Source organism: Strix uralensis, chromosome 7, assembly GCF_047716275.1.
Source record: "Strix uralensis isolate ZFMK-TIS-50842 chromosome 7, bStrUra1, whole genome shotgun sequence".
NCBI classification, from domain to species: domain Eukaryota; kingdom Metazoa; phylum Chordata; class Aves; order Strigiformes; family Strigidae; genus Strix; species Strix uralensis.
In genome coordinates this window covers 24,773,560-24,788,009 of record NC_133978.1, presented here as the reverse complement: position 1 = coordinate 24,788,009, position 14,450 = coordinate 24,773,560, and the positions used below count along the sequence as shown (strand labels likewise).

The window sequence follows — 14,450 nt, the reverse complement described above, 5'->3', positions numbered from 1 at the left end:
AACACTGGTACTGGGCAAGCTTTAAAGCAGTTAATGCTTTTAAAATTTATTTGGAGAGCAAATAAAGTTTTCATTTGACTTTTTGCTGGGCAGAGTTCAGGCTGGGTTGCCAATTTGTCATCTAAGGTTCTTGTAAAATGCAGCATTATTATAAATGAAACTTAATCACAAGATTGTACTGTGCTACCTTGTTGCATTTCTCTCAATAGTAAGGACAATATAGTGCATTTGACTTATGCATATGACTCTGACTAAGGCTTAACTGAAGACAGCAGACAAATAGCTAGAGACTGTTTCTGTGATAACTGTACTTCATTTAAATATTGATTTTCTGTTTGCAATTTATGATCAGGAAAATTACAGATTACTTTTAAAATTTTTTCTACTTTTAAAATTGTTTCCTGGGGATTAGGAAAAAATTCCACAGAAATTAGTTATATTTATCATTCCAAATCAATTAAAGACAAAATCATCAGTGTAGGATGAAGACACACATCTTGCAGTTATAGTGATGTGTGTTCAATAGCACTACCTGTTTTTCATGTCATAGCAGATACTTAGCAGTGATGAAATTTGGATTACATCCCTCTCTGTTGGTACTACTCTTATAAACAGGCACAGCAGCAGAAAACCTTTAGTACCGCTCTTCAGAAGCAGAATAATGTAAACTATGGTCGGAATATGCATTTAGGTAGAAGCAGAATTATGGAATCCAAGCATGAAATTACATTGAAGCGAACGTTTGAAGAAGATGATGAACATGAAGAAGAGGTAACTTTATACTAAATCACTACATCTTATTTAAAGTGAATGTTCTATGTCTATTGAACAAAACCTGCAGTATGCTGTCTGTAGATGGTCAATGTTAGTTAGGAAGAACCAGAGAACAACTTCAAGGGACACCAGTCCAGATCAGCATTTTAGGGGATATTTGGGGACATTGAATTGGATAGAACTTGTAATTATTCTGGAGTTCAGTTGCAATTTACATTATACATTACCTGCCCACTGTAAATGATATGTGGCCCACTGGAATATTCTGCTGTTGCTAAAGCCAGCATTTCTGTGTTGAGGACTTCAGCTTGTGTTAGAACCCTTTCAGCTACTCAGTATTCATAACTTGAATAAAACAGCAAGTATTTAGACCTTTAATCTGGTTCTCTGAAAACAGTGAAAAGAGTCTGGTCTTGTAACACAAAATCTAGTACTGTAGTACAAAGGGAGGTGGGAGTCAAGCAATTAATTTACTCTTTTGTGATAGAACCTATCCATTTTTGGGTCCTTATTAAGTGAACAAGTTCTGTTGGTAATGTATCATATTTTGCAGATTATATGCCTTTTATGCTTTATATACTTTTCTTTTACCTTTTCTTCTTCAGGTTTTAACTGCCCAAGATCTTGTAGACTTTTCTCCAGTCTATAGGTGTTTGCACATCTACTCAGTTTTGGTATGTATTAAGGTGACCGCAAAAAGATACTTTACTTTTTGAAGTTGAATGTTCATTTTTGTATTTTTCATATTCTTATAGTTCCCAAGCAAGCAAGCCTATTGCTTCTAGTAGTAGTAGTTATGGATGAACCAGCTGAGATGGGTAGAGTATGGATACTTAGGGCATGACTATATATTTTATTTTATATGCATAATAAAGGACACACAACAAGATATTAATTACATAAGTGTTCCTAAGAATATATGTAAAATATGCATGTCTGCCTCGATAGTGGTATTGGCACTTTTGCAGTTCCCCCAAGTGTTCCACGTTACCCAGATGTTTGGGGGGATATGATCAATATTACAAAATGTAGGAATACTCAGTCTGAATCTTATGGAAATCAGAATAGTAGAGCAAAATAGCAAGCAAAAACGGAAGATTGTGACAGGCTGTGCTCAGGCAGACTAGACTGGATTCAAAGGTAGAGACAAAATAGCCCATTTTAGCTGCTGTAAAAGAGGTGACAATGCGCAAGCTAACAAGGATGAGAACTTCTTTGAGGATACTTGGTAACAAATTATTATTTTCTCAGCTGCTGTGTAACATGGAAGCTGATATCTTGAAATAATATTTAAAGTGTTACTTCACTGTTACTTTTTTTTTTTAAAAGAAGGAATCCAAACAAAAGCATCAGTAATTATTCAAATATTTCAATAAAAGAACAGGAGGGACAGAAAGACAGGCTGCCAGAACTATTAAAAAAGAGTGAACCATTTCTCTTTACAGAGGAAATAAGTGTGAAATAACATATAAAAAAGAATGTGCAAAGTTAAATACACCAGTTAACAACATCTGCTTATTCTTCCTTTATTATAATAAAAGAACAGGAAGTAAAATTGATAGATGACGTTTTAAAGTAATATGTGATTATGTTTTTCACTTTGACAAGCATCCTGATGTTGGATCCTTGATCCAAGGATATGCTCTTTGGGTTTGCACAGAAAGTTTGCGAGTTTTCAAGTTTACTGAAGACAGTCAACAACTTAGAGTGCTTTCTGATACCAAAAAAGTTGTTGATGCCTTCAGAACAGGGCTTCTGTCTTTCCTGCTGGCATCATCTAATTAATAAGCCATGGTAGCATTATCAAGAGCTGTGCATTAACCACTTCTTGGAGTCCATTAACCACTTCTTGGAGTCCTTCTCATTTACCTCCTATTGTAAACCATCTCTTTTGGAGTTTAGAGAACTTCGTGATGACAGCAAGGGAAGGGAGTTGATAACAGGGGGCTATTCATTACATTTCTATATCAAGGAGTTATCCCACAGCAAATGTCACATTTGAAGTGAATTCTCTGTCTGCTACAAAGTTGTAGAAAATATTCTATTTTTATACAGGACAGAAGTTTTCTACTCTGCTTCTTCATATTGAAGCAGGATTTTATATACCTCAGAATACTATGTAGTATTGTGATTGCAAGATACATACATACCAAACACAGACTATATTTAGTGATGAGTAACTTTTCTTTAGACTAGAAATTTCTGGGCAACGTATATAAAGAGCTTTTTGTAGCCCCTATATTATGTGAGATGCTGTATATTTGAAGTCTGATGAAAACACCCTTCATTCCTTTGGCATGTAATGTTACCTTTTAATTAAATGCTATATAGCAGTATAAAATAAATGTAACTATGGTGTGAAACAACACTTAATATATGACCAATATTCCTAGAATTTATAACCCAACATGAAGTAATTTATTATTTCTATTGATATAAACTCATGAATTTTTGGAAGCTGGGCAAAACTAATGCATTGCTTTGGTATATTTTATCTTGCCTTTCCTTCACTTACTCAGTGAGTGAATCATCAGGGTTGTTGCTGTATTCTGCTGATTCCTTTAGAACATCTGTTTAAAATAGTTGTTTATGCCCCAAGTGCTGACCTTGACTGCATAGGATAGCATGGTCTATAAATAATCGTAAGATATTTTACATCTCCATTTTTGGTGTGGATTTGAGAACAACAGCTACTCTTTTTCACTTGAGAAGCTTGTGTCAGGACTGAGTACAGATTTGACACTGGAAGTAGAATTCAATACTGTCTTTGTGCATCTGAAAACTGCATTGAATATTTAAGCTGGAGGTGAATGCTTAGTATGTTTGATCAGTATGTGTTAGTATGTCTGATCAGTATGTGTTAGTATGAATTAGAGCACACGGTAAAGTTCTGCTGCAACGGAAAGTGTTCTAGTAAATTTGCATCTCAGTTTCAAGTATTGTTTTTAAGACCAGTCTCTTTTAGATTTTGTTAGGTTAGCAGTATTTCTAAATATGATGAAATATTAGTTATGAACTTAAACCACTAAATTTAAACTTTCTTTGTTATATCTTACAAAGGAGTTAGGCAAGTAATACTAGCTTAATACTATACAATCTCTGTAATAATTTGAAGATTTTTTGGAAGCCCAAGTAATGGAATTCTAGCTAGCACTGGCCAAATAACAGACTCATGAAGTAAAAACAAATCTTAAAAATGCTAAGCTGCTTTATTCAGCTTGCATATGAATTACATTACGTTCAGTAGGTAGATGAGCCAATGTAGCACTGATTTCAGATGGACAGATGGTTTCTATTGAATGGTCATCTGAATGAGATGGGCAAGATGTCACTTGAATTCCTCACAATATGATCATGAAGCACAGAGCACATTGTATTTTTCAGGACCATGACAGGAGAAAATCCAAATCCACAGTCATTATATTTATACCCGTTCCAAAGAGAGTAAACAAATATTAAATAAATATCATGTGTTGTGGTTTTTTTTCTTAGGCAAAGCTAATGCAGGCAGTGTTCAGATGTATCATATATTCACAGAAACATTTTTGTAACTTAACTTTACAATGCAGTTAGTTTCTTGAATAACCTAGATAAATGTTTTAGGACACAATGAGTTTCAGTTATAGAATAATAGGTAATATGTATAATAGGTCTATAAATACTAATATACTCTGAAAGCTGTAGTTTAAAAACATAAATATGACTTAAAATGCATAATATTGTTTGACAAAATGTAGGCACATGAGCAAAATTTTTTATTTACAGTACATTCCCTAGGCTACTTTGGAAAAAAAAGATAATTTCCGCGTGCTTCATACATGCATAACTTTGCTGGTGTCAGCTGGAGGTCTACATGTGGAATAAATGCGAAATATGTGGCTTAGTTTAAGAGAATTCTACCCTTAATTTAAGAAGTTCCTTTTTCATACTGTTCTTGTTTTAGGGTGATGGAGAAATATTTGAAAATTACTACAGAAAACAAAGAAGGAAACAAGCAAGATTAGTTCTACAGCCACAGTCAAGCATGGTAACTGATACTTTTGGTTTTGCATTGACTTGGGTTGTAGCTAATACTTTGTGATATTTTTATTCTTAAACTTGTTTTCTTTTTCACTGAAAGCATGAAACAGTAGAAGGCTATAGAAGATACTTCAGTCAAATTGTAGGGTAAGTTTTCTAAATGAAGATTTATTACAATTCTACTATATTGACGCTTAATTCACCCTCTGTTTTCCCATTGTCCAAAAACTTGTTTCTGCAAGATTCCGTTTCTGCACAAATCATGCGGGTGGTTGTTGCTGGATCTGAGAGGGGAAGAGCATCCAGATCTTGCCAGTACAGTGCCCCACAAGGACCCTCCAGCAACCTGGGCTGCAAACAAAAACCAAAACCAGGGCTGAAAACAAACTCTTCACATTTTGACTTCATGCTGGGCAAAGCAGAACACCAAACCTACCAAAGTGCCACTGCTCGAGTGGGGATGGGTTTGACTCTGCTTGTGTGTGAAAGGGTAGAATTTGTTCTAATATGAGAAAACAATAATTTAAGCATTATTTTGTTTTAGTTTCTTTGTAGTAGAAGACCACATTTTACACGTAACCCAGGGATTGGTAACTAGAACATATACCGATGAACTCTGGAACATGGCCCTTTCCAAGATCATTGCTGTTCTTAGAACACATTCAGTAAGTGAGAAGTCTTATCAGTATTGCAGTTTAAATCCTCTTACTTCAGAGCTCTGTATATTTAAAGCTGGGATAGTAACAAAGTGAAAAATTACACCTCTCTTGTGTTTTCTTTTCCTTGTGATTAAAAATTGCTCAGATTGGGAGGGAGCCTGCCAAGCTTTTGTTTTTCCCAACAGTATCAGGCTGTGATCCACAGCCATGGGCTATTTGCATAATCCTCCACTGATTTACAACTCACTGGGTCTTCCAAACCTTCTCTTAGTCCAGCAGTTTAGAATATGCAGAGTTAATCTGCTGTTATTATTGCAATCCTTCCTCATTAGTCTCAACTGACCTCTTCATTAGATCAGATTGAATAGTTCAGCACTGAAAGCACCACCAGGAAATAGTTCCTAATTATCATTCCAAATGCAGTGTTTCCAAAATAAACTCCACCAGAAAACCCCTTGGAGCTATGTCTTCAATGCTATAGTAGTAATATATTTATGCTGAAGTAAAGGTATTAGAAAAATTCTTTATCAACTGAGTATTTCAGTACATTTAAAGTATGTCTCCTAAAGTTACATTCCTACCTGATGCTTAATAGCTGCATGCTGATTTTATTCCTCTGTGAAAACCAATGGAATACCATTGTTCACTCAGACTTGACTGATATAAATTCCTTCAGAGTTTACTATTGGTATAACTTTTACTATCGGAAAAAATAGAAGAGTTTTATCTTTCCCTTTTTAATGTTTGCTCGAAGCAGTTCTTTTATGCAATGTTATTTTTATTTTTATTACAACTGATCTTTAATTCAAGGAATATTTTATATTTCATATATACTGAGGAAAAATGGGGTAAAAGTTCAGATTCCAACTATAGTTTTATCATAGGACCTTTACTGATCAGTGGTACATGAGGTGTTCTCATACATCTTAATTCATTTTAGAAGATTGGGATAAATTGAGATATATTAGTAATTTTTTTAAGCTAAATACAAGTTAATTGTCTGCGTATGGATTTATACACCTACGTAAGAACATGGTAATTTAAGGAGTAAAAGTAATGTAATCTCTAAAAAGCTCTTCAGTGTCTTGTCATGTGGTTGATCACTATTTCTTCCCAAAATGCATAACTCCCATCAAAACCAATTCTATCACAATGACTTTCTAATGTCATCCTAGCACAGACTAATGTACGTTGTCTTATGAGGTATTGTAAACCAAACCATTACTTTATTACTTTATTAAAGTATGCTAAGTGCAAAAATCAATGTGAAACAGGCATATATAGTCTCTAACCAATACTGTATTCTCATGCTGCTTTATATTATTTTAATATAAATATTTTTTTACTTTATCCAGTATTGCAAATAGTGAAGCTGAGGCGAAAGCCTTAGTTGTATGACTCCACACCTCTGAAAATCAAATTTCAGTCATTTAGTAAATAAATGAATGTCTTGACTTTTTACCATCAAATTTGTAATTTGAACTTATTTAGAAAGTATTTTGTAGTGTTTTCCCCATACAGCTGGGAAACTGTCTGAGGTGGCCCAGTTAACACTAGTTAGACCCAGGCTTAGTGTTCAAAAGAACGTCCTGTGGAAACCTCTGACGTTGATTTAGCAAAGCATTTTGATGTGCGCTTATGTTCCACTGAAATAAATGGAATTTGCTGATTTTTAATCTCAGTACAACATACCAATATTTATTGAATCTCATATTTTAGATTACTTTTTCTGAGCTTTATAGTACTGCTAGTTCATATAAAAATGTAACAAAACTTTCATGTAGCTGGGCTAAGTCTAAGTTGTTTTTTACTAAGGCAGTCAGTCAGGTAAAGGGATAATGCTGGAGAGTTTAACCTTCTGTGATAATACTCTTTGAAAACATATGTCCCTTATTTTAAATCCTTTTAACAAAACCAGAATTTCTCACTTTCAGTCATATTGCAGTGATCCTGACCTTGTTCTGGAACTGAAGAATCTCATTGTAGTATTTGCTGATACTTTGCAGGTACATACTATATTAGTAATTTAACTGAAATTTCTAGAGTCATATTTTTCCTTTAGGTGAGTAAGTGCAATGTTTTGGGTTTTCCTGAATCATATATACAAATCAAGAACAAAATTACACAATAATACTTTAAAAATATGTGTATTTCTTGCCTTGGTTCCTCCTTTTCAGTATTATCAACTTAATGAATGTATGCATTCTGGGCTATCCAGCTAGCATCCAGTCATTCATATCTGTGCAAAATTAATGTTAGCTTTGTAATTTGTGTATGTTTTTGTCTTTTATAAATGCTTTACTTCTGATCGTAAGCAAGAATAGCATTCCAGTTGTCTTTCAGCTAGATGGTGAATGGTCAAATGAACATCATTGACAAGTATTCTTGCAATGTTAACAGACTGATAAAAAAGATTAGTCATATGCATAAATAGCAAGTTAAAATGTTATCGAGAAATGGGACAAATTTCTGCTTGAAAACCAACAGCATAGGAGAGAGTATTTGGTAAGAATTCAATATATAATCTTCTAATTGTAGGGGTGTGTTTAAAGGACTATAATTTGTTTTACAGAAGTGACAAGATTGAATAATAAGTCTCATCTCAGAGTCCTGAAGTGATGTGATAGGAATTGGGTGTGTTAGTTCTTGAATTAGCTACTCTTTTCATTTTTATACTCAGGGCTATGGTTTTCCTGTGAACCGACTATTTGATCTTTTATTTGAGATAAGAGACCAGTACAATGAAACACTTCTTAAAAAGTGGTCTGGATTGTTCAGGTTAGTATTTCAAAATAATTGTGCCTTTTGTATTGCATCTATTGTTTTTTGTCTAACTTCAAGGTTTTTTGATAGAAGTTGTAATTCTGGAAGAATTGATTAACTCATAATTGTGTATGAGTTTTGGTTTGGATAGGACTAAGATATTCCTCATATGTTACAAATATTTAGGAGAAGAGCCACTGAGTGCTTCTTCTGTAGTTAATGGGGAGAAGGAAGGTCTCCAAAGAGACGTTATTGGAGAAACGTGGAGGAGAGAGACGTCTGTTTCTCTTTATTAGGAACCTAATAACTCTAGGCTATTGCAATAGAGCATTAGGTTCCTAATTTAGTTTGTCTTAATGTTTACAGTTAGCTGCTATGTGTATCTTCCTGACAGACTACTGACATTGCCAGTACATCTTCATGGTTTTTTAATGCAGGTTGGTTTCTGCCTATTCCTCGGAATCATTTGATTGAGTGGATTGTAAACCCAGGAGTACGGCAGTCTGGGGCTGTATATCCAAAGTCTGTTTGCAGATAAATGTGCAGAAATTGTTTACTGTAAAATATGTTACATTATATTACAGAAAACCTTAAAATTAAATTGACCACATAAAGCTCTCAAGCTCTCTAGACTCCTAGTGTAGTCATTTGACTAGTAGAAAAGTCCAGAGGGTTCTTAAGTAACGCTGTGGCCATATGCCTAGTTGAAGTTCTCTGAATCATCTCCATTGACTATATGTAGCTGTGGTACCTAAGTGAGACACTCTGAATATCTGCAAAGTGTAGGCTGTCATAGTAAGTATCTCATTATGGTTTTCTCTGGAGTGAACTAGTTGAGTTCTAAAGTTCCTTTGCTGTATTATGTTTTGAATCATATATATTAAAATGCTTGCATCTATCTTTTCTCTGTGATTAGACACAGTATAAAGATATAGCATATATAAGGTACTTTCAAATTAATCTAAAAATAGTTTGGATGTCTGGAATTATGATGATTGCAGCTCATAACTTTTTGAAGCTGCACACCTAAGTGTGGTAGTAAAATTTATATTAGTTTACATGTTTTAACACTGGAAGATACTGTAAGTAAGTCCTAAATTTTTTTCACTTTACTAACTAATTCACCAGGGATATTTTTGAAGCAGACAACTACAGCCCTATTCCTGTAGCAAATGAAGAGGAATACAAAATAGTTATAAGCAAATTTCCTTTTCAAGATCCAGAACTTGATAAGGTAAGGAAAAGTTTTATGCTATTAAAGTTTGCCAAAATCCAGTTATGGATACTTGGGACAGTAATGATTTTTATAATTAAAAAGCAATTAAAATTTGAAAAGCTAGGTAAATTAAAACGCTAAATCACCTTCTGTGTGTGTAATTATTTAGTCATAAGTAAATATGAAAATTAAAGCTTTAGTCATTTGCTCTGATGTTTGAGTAAATAATGAAACCCATCGTTTTGTAAACAAATTAATAATACAGTTTGATACAGTCTTCATGTAATTATAATACAGTCTGTAGTTAAATTTTGTTGCAGCTCATTGGGTTTAGTAGCTCATAGTATATTATATGCTGTAGTATTGCAAAGATACATGTAAAACAGGAATCAGAGACAGCAAATTTTGTATTTCACTTTTTAAATTAATTATTTGTGTTTGAGCATCTAGGGCAAAATAGATGTGAAGGGACTGTAAATAATTCTGCTGCACTAGCATTCCAATAGGATGTTCTTTCATAGCCTCAGCCATTCTTTGACTACAAACTCCTTATGTTCTGCTATTCAAGTATGGTTTTGGTAATACTGATGAAGGTACAATAACAGGCTTATGATAGAGGGGAACTAAATCTAAGAACCACATGATAGTGGGAGTAACTGATGTAGAGGGAAGCTGGTTTATACACGATCCATCGCTACAGATATCTGCAAAAGTAAAAAAATACTCTAATTCTGTGATTCAGCAGGGATTTACCAGGGAAATGTAACAGCTACATGTCATTAATACAGTATTGCAGTGAAGATGAAAAATTAAAGGTGGGTTTTATGCTGATTTTTCAATAAGACTCCAGAGTGCTTTCTGGATGTTTTTCTCCATCAAATTTGTTTTCTTAGCCATTATAATACTAAGATAAACAGAACAGAAATCCCTTACAGGTTGGAAGCATACCACACCCTATTTAGCATGGCATATTTTACTAATAAATTGCAGAGGTTTTTAACTTGCACTACATAATTTTATCTGCTAGCCTCCTTCACTCTGTCTGATGTATTAGCATGCATGTGTGGACGTTACTTGTGTGGTCATATATAGTTACATATATGTATGATTAATACAGAGCTTTGGCTCTTATTTCACCGGAAGCAAAATGTATTCTCTGTACCCAACAATTTTAATTTTGCTTTATGACACAGAGAGGGATTTCTATTTCATACTGAGCAGCACTTTTTGTAGATATTTTATGAGCAGAATCTGACTGATACTTAGTTTTTGGGCTGGTGAGCTTGAGGGTAAAGCTGGGAATGAGGTTGGATTCTGTTCCCAACTCTATCATTGACCAGCTGCGTGGTGCTGGTAAGTCACTTCGCATCTCTTTGTCCCTGTTAATTCATCTGTAAAGCAGGGAAAACATTTTTTTTAACGTATCTCTGAGAAGAACTTTGAAACCTGTATGTAAAGTGGAAGGACATCATTAGAAATAGTCTGAGGTTTTTTCTTGTGTCCCAGCAATTTTTGAAACAGTTTAGTTGACTTCAACAGAATTTAGCAAAGGGGCAGAAGTCTCAAAGATAAATGAGTTACTAAAAGTTTTGTCAACTAGGCAGTGGAATAGACGGGAAGGATACTTAATGATTCTTTGTTGAAAGAAAGACTGCAGTATTACCTTATGTGTTATTAGATATCAGGGAATCCACATGGAGGGGAAACTTTATAAATGCTCCAACATTGCTTCTATTGGTTGCTGTTTATAATCTTATCCACTTCACCTCTCTGATGTTCCCTCAGGCTATAAGGCACTGGGAGGTCCTATTGAGTGGGTTAATTCAATCTACATTTTCATGTTTTAAAAAAGAAAAAAAAAAAAAGATGTGTGAGTTCAGGTTGCTTGCTGAAGGAGCCTGTGTAGTTGATAGAGAGGAACAGACACGCCAGAGGGCTAATTCCATTTGATGCATCTCTGAGGCCTTTTACAGATTAAGGGGAACTTGAAAATGTCAGTTTCTCTCCCTTTAGTATAAAAAGAGACCAACGTGAGTGCGTGTCTCATTTTTAACTGTAGGTTAGGATGAATCACCCTCACATTTTACAGGTAAGTTTATCATAGCTGTTGCTTGCAGCACATTAGGCAGAATTATGACCAGAACCTACTAGATATTTAACATAGCAAATCCAATCTGACTGAACAGTCTTGTCTGCACTCTGCTGTTCAGATTGAATGTGCCAGACTATCATGGTTTGATTATATCATCTATTTTTACTCCCTTCTGTATTCAGAAGTGAAACAATTGGTTGTAGCTCTTTTTTTTTTTCTTGCTGCCGTCTCTAATAATCAGACAGAAACTGTTGATTCCTCCTGTATTGGCCAGACACTGTAGAGGTTAATGAATTGCTTCTCTTAGATCATTGAATATATGAAGGTTGAAACTCAAGTCCTGCTGACAGAGTATTGAGATGATCCAAAATAGTTGTATGTAATAGCACTTGTTCTATCTGTAAAAAGTAATTGCTTAAATCACATGAACACATACTTGAAGTAAATTTCATTGTTAAAAAAATGTTTGCTAGCATTGTTAAATGACACAATAGCCTGGCACTTACACCATGTATTTGTCACACCACCTAATCTTAAATAAAGAGATATAATTAGGAGAATGTCACAGTAATCTGTTTTGTCTTGGCTTTTTAATACACAAATATTGAGCTGCTGTTGATTAATGATTTTTTTTTTAGAGAAATGGAATTCTCCACGGATTATACCAGTTGTTAATTACTTTTCTCATGCATTAATCATAGAGTAAACAGAAAATTAATTGTTTTGCAGATTGAAAAAATTATGTATTCAATGCAGAAATACCTATTTGGTATGTGTAGATTTAATTGAATTTCTTTCTTTTTGTCCTCCAAAATCAGCTTTAAAACTGAAGTAAGAAGCATGATTTTATTCTTACAGACTACTAGTATTTCCCACATGTTAATCCAAATTGTTGAAAAGAATTCAAACTGCTTTGGTCTTGTGAACCATCGAGAGAAAGTAAACATATGATAGTAAATGTACATGCCTAAACATTCTCAAGATGCTTTGAAAATCCCAGATGTGTTGAACTTCTCAAACCTTTTTTTTTTCACTGCTTTCTTTGGCAAAAAAATGTTTGCATTTCTGAACCTCTCATCCCACTTACATCTATCTTGTTCATTCAGATTAAAAGCAGTTTGAGACCTGTTTTTTAATGCGTGTTTGTAAATTGCTTTCTACAGAGGGTTCTTAAATGACACAAAGTCTCCAAACTGTATTGTAATTTAAATAAGTGATAAAGTTCTATTTTGCTTATAGCTATTTAAACAGATGTAGAAGTCAGCTCAACACATACCACTGTTTGTATTTGATGAAAACTAGAAAATCTTAAATTAAAATATTGGTAGTGTTAAGTGGCTTTCTAATTGTTGCATTTAATACCAAGCTCTCCTTAGAATCAGTTTCAAGTGTAAGATAGTGTTATCTTTTATTTTCACAGCAGTCCTTTCCAAAGAAGCTTCCAATGTCTCAATCAGTGCCTCAAATCTATATCCAGGTTAAGGAATTTATTTATGCTAGCCTTAAGTTTTCAGAGTCACTTCACCGCAGGTAAGCTTAAAGTATCAGGAATGTGACTATAAGGTAACATATAACTTCTCTGGGTGACCTAAAAATATATATGAAAATTAAAATACATTTTTTTGTGTACTTGCTAGTTGTGCTTGTTTCATAATTTGCATATAATTTACATATATAATTATTTATATTTAAGCTATGATTCCCAATGCTACAGCATATATTTCGTATATGTATATATATGTGTTGTATACAGTATGTGTATATCTGTATGAGCGAATGTGGTTTGAATAATCTAGAGATTATATTTATTTAACAAAGCATGTAAGATTTGAAAAATATACTTTGATACTGACCATTTCAGAAATAGTTGTGTAGCATCCCTTATTACTTTGAACAGTCTTTCCTTTCTCAGTGCTTTGAGTTTCCTTAGCAGTGATTTCTCCTGCAAGAAAACATGATGTCTGCGTGTTCATTCCCTCTTCCATCTTTTTCTGATGGAAAATTCTCCCATTTCCTCCTGTGGCCTTCAAGAGCTTAGTTTTAATTACATAAAATAACATTCATAGATGTGAAATCTGGAAGGTATTTGTAGCTGGTCACCCACTTCTTCACTGTTAAAGATGTAAATGACTCGCTTTCACACATTCTTAATTGATACTGTTTATAATTTACACGTACTAATGAGCACTTGTTGACCTCTTTGGTAACTCATTAAAACTCACAAATTACTCTTTCTGAACTGCTGTGTTAATAAACTTGTCCAAAATCTAAAAATAACAGATTTTGCTTCAGTGTTGAAATTCATTTAATGGATAATTTGGTAAATGAACTGTGTGTTAGATCACAGAAGACTTGGAGCAACCAGAATTTAAATGCACATAGGGAATTCTTAACATGAAAAGTTCTCTTTGCAGGGAAAAAATTAAGTATTACTGTCAAAGTATTGTCATGTACAGCATAGTTATAAAAATAAACATTTTTTTTCAGCTCAACAGAAATAGATGATATGCTCAGAAAATCTACAAATTTGCTGCTTACAAGAACTCTAAGTAGTTGTTTACAGAACCTAATTAAAAAACCTCATATAGGTTTGACAGAGGTAAGTTTTAAAACACATACTCAAAGCTGGTTTTAAGACAGTAGTGCTAAAACTATTCTTGTAACTGTAGATATATTGTGGTATTAAGATTGGTGTGAGAAAAACAAGTAGTGTTTGCTTTAAAATTGAAAATTTAAAGAGGTGAAAGATGAAGTATAAAAATATCAATATCTGTTACATAGAATGTAACAATACAGTGTTGTCTAGTTGGAAGTATATTTACACAGGGATGCCCTTTGAGAAAGATGACAATGAAAGAGTTCTGTCTCCTGTATGATAAACAGAGATTTGCAAGAAATAAGCCAAAGACTTACTTTGTTTGCATAC

General features: G+C 33.8%; 1 protein-coding gene across 9 annotated transcripts in view; it reads left to right on the top strand.

Annotated features, from left to right (window-relative positions):
* The window catches only part of EXOC6 (exocyst complex component 6), a 96,658-nt gene that overhangs the window by 32,127 nt on the left and 50,081 nt on the right, over positions 1 to 14,450 (top strand). For 8 of the 9 annotated variants that reach the window (XM_074874948.1, XM_074874952.1, XM_074874947.1 and 5 more), the window contains exons 7-16: positions 616 to 771; positions 1,380 to 1,448; positions 4,718 to 4,801; positions 4,895 to 4,941; positions 5,339 to 5,459; positions 7,388 to 7,459; positions 8,134 to 8,231; positions 9,345 to 9,450; positions 12,945 to 13,054; positions 14,012 to 14,123. In XM_074874948.1, the coding sequence (XP_074731049.1) occupies positions 616 to 771; positions 1,380 to 1,448; positions 4,718 to 4,801; positions 4,895 to 4,941; positions 5,339 to 5,459; positions 7,388 to 7,459; positions 8,134 to 8,231; positions 9,345 to 9,450; positions 12,945 to 13,054; positions 14,012 to 14,123 (975 nt within the window). The remainder of the gene's footprint in view (positions 1 to 615; positions 772 to 1,379; positions 1,449 to 4,717; positions 4,802 to 4,894; positions 4,942 to 5,338; positions 5,460 to 7,387; positions 7,460 to 8,133; positions 8,232 to 9,344; positions 9,451 to 12,944; positions 13,055 to 14,011; positions 14,124 to 14,450) is intronic. The other variant, XM_074874951.1, reaches the window with a different exon arrangement.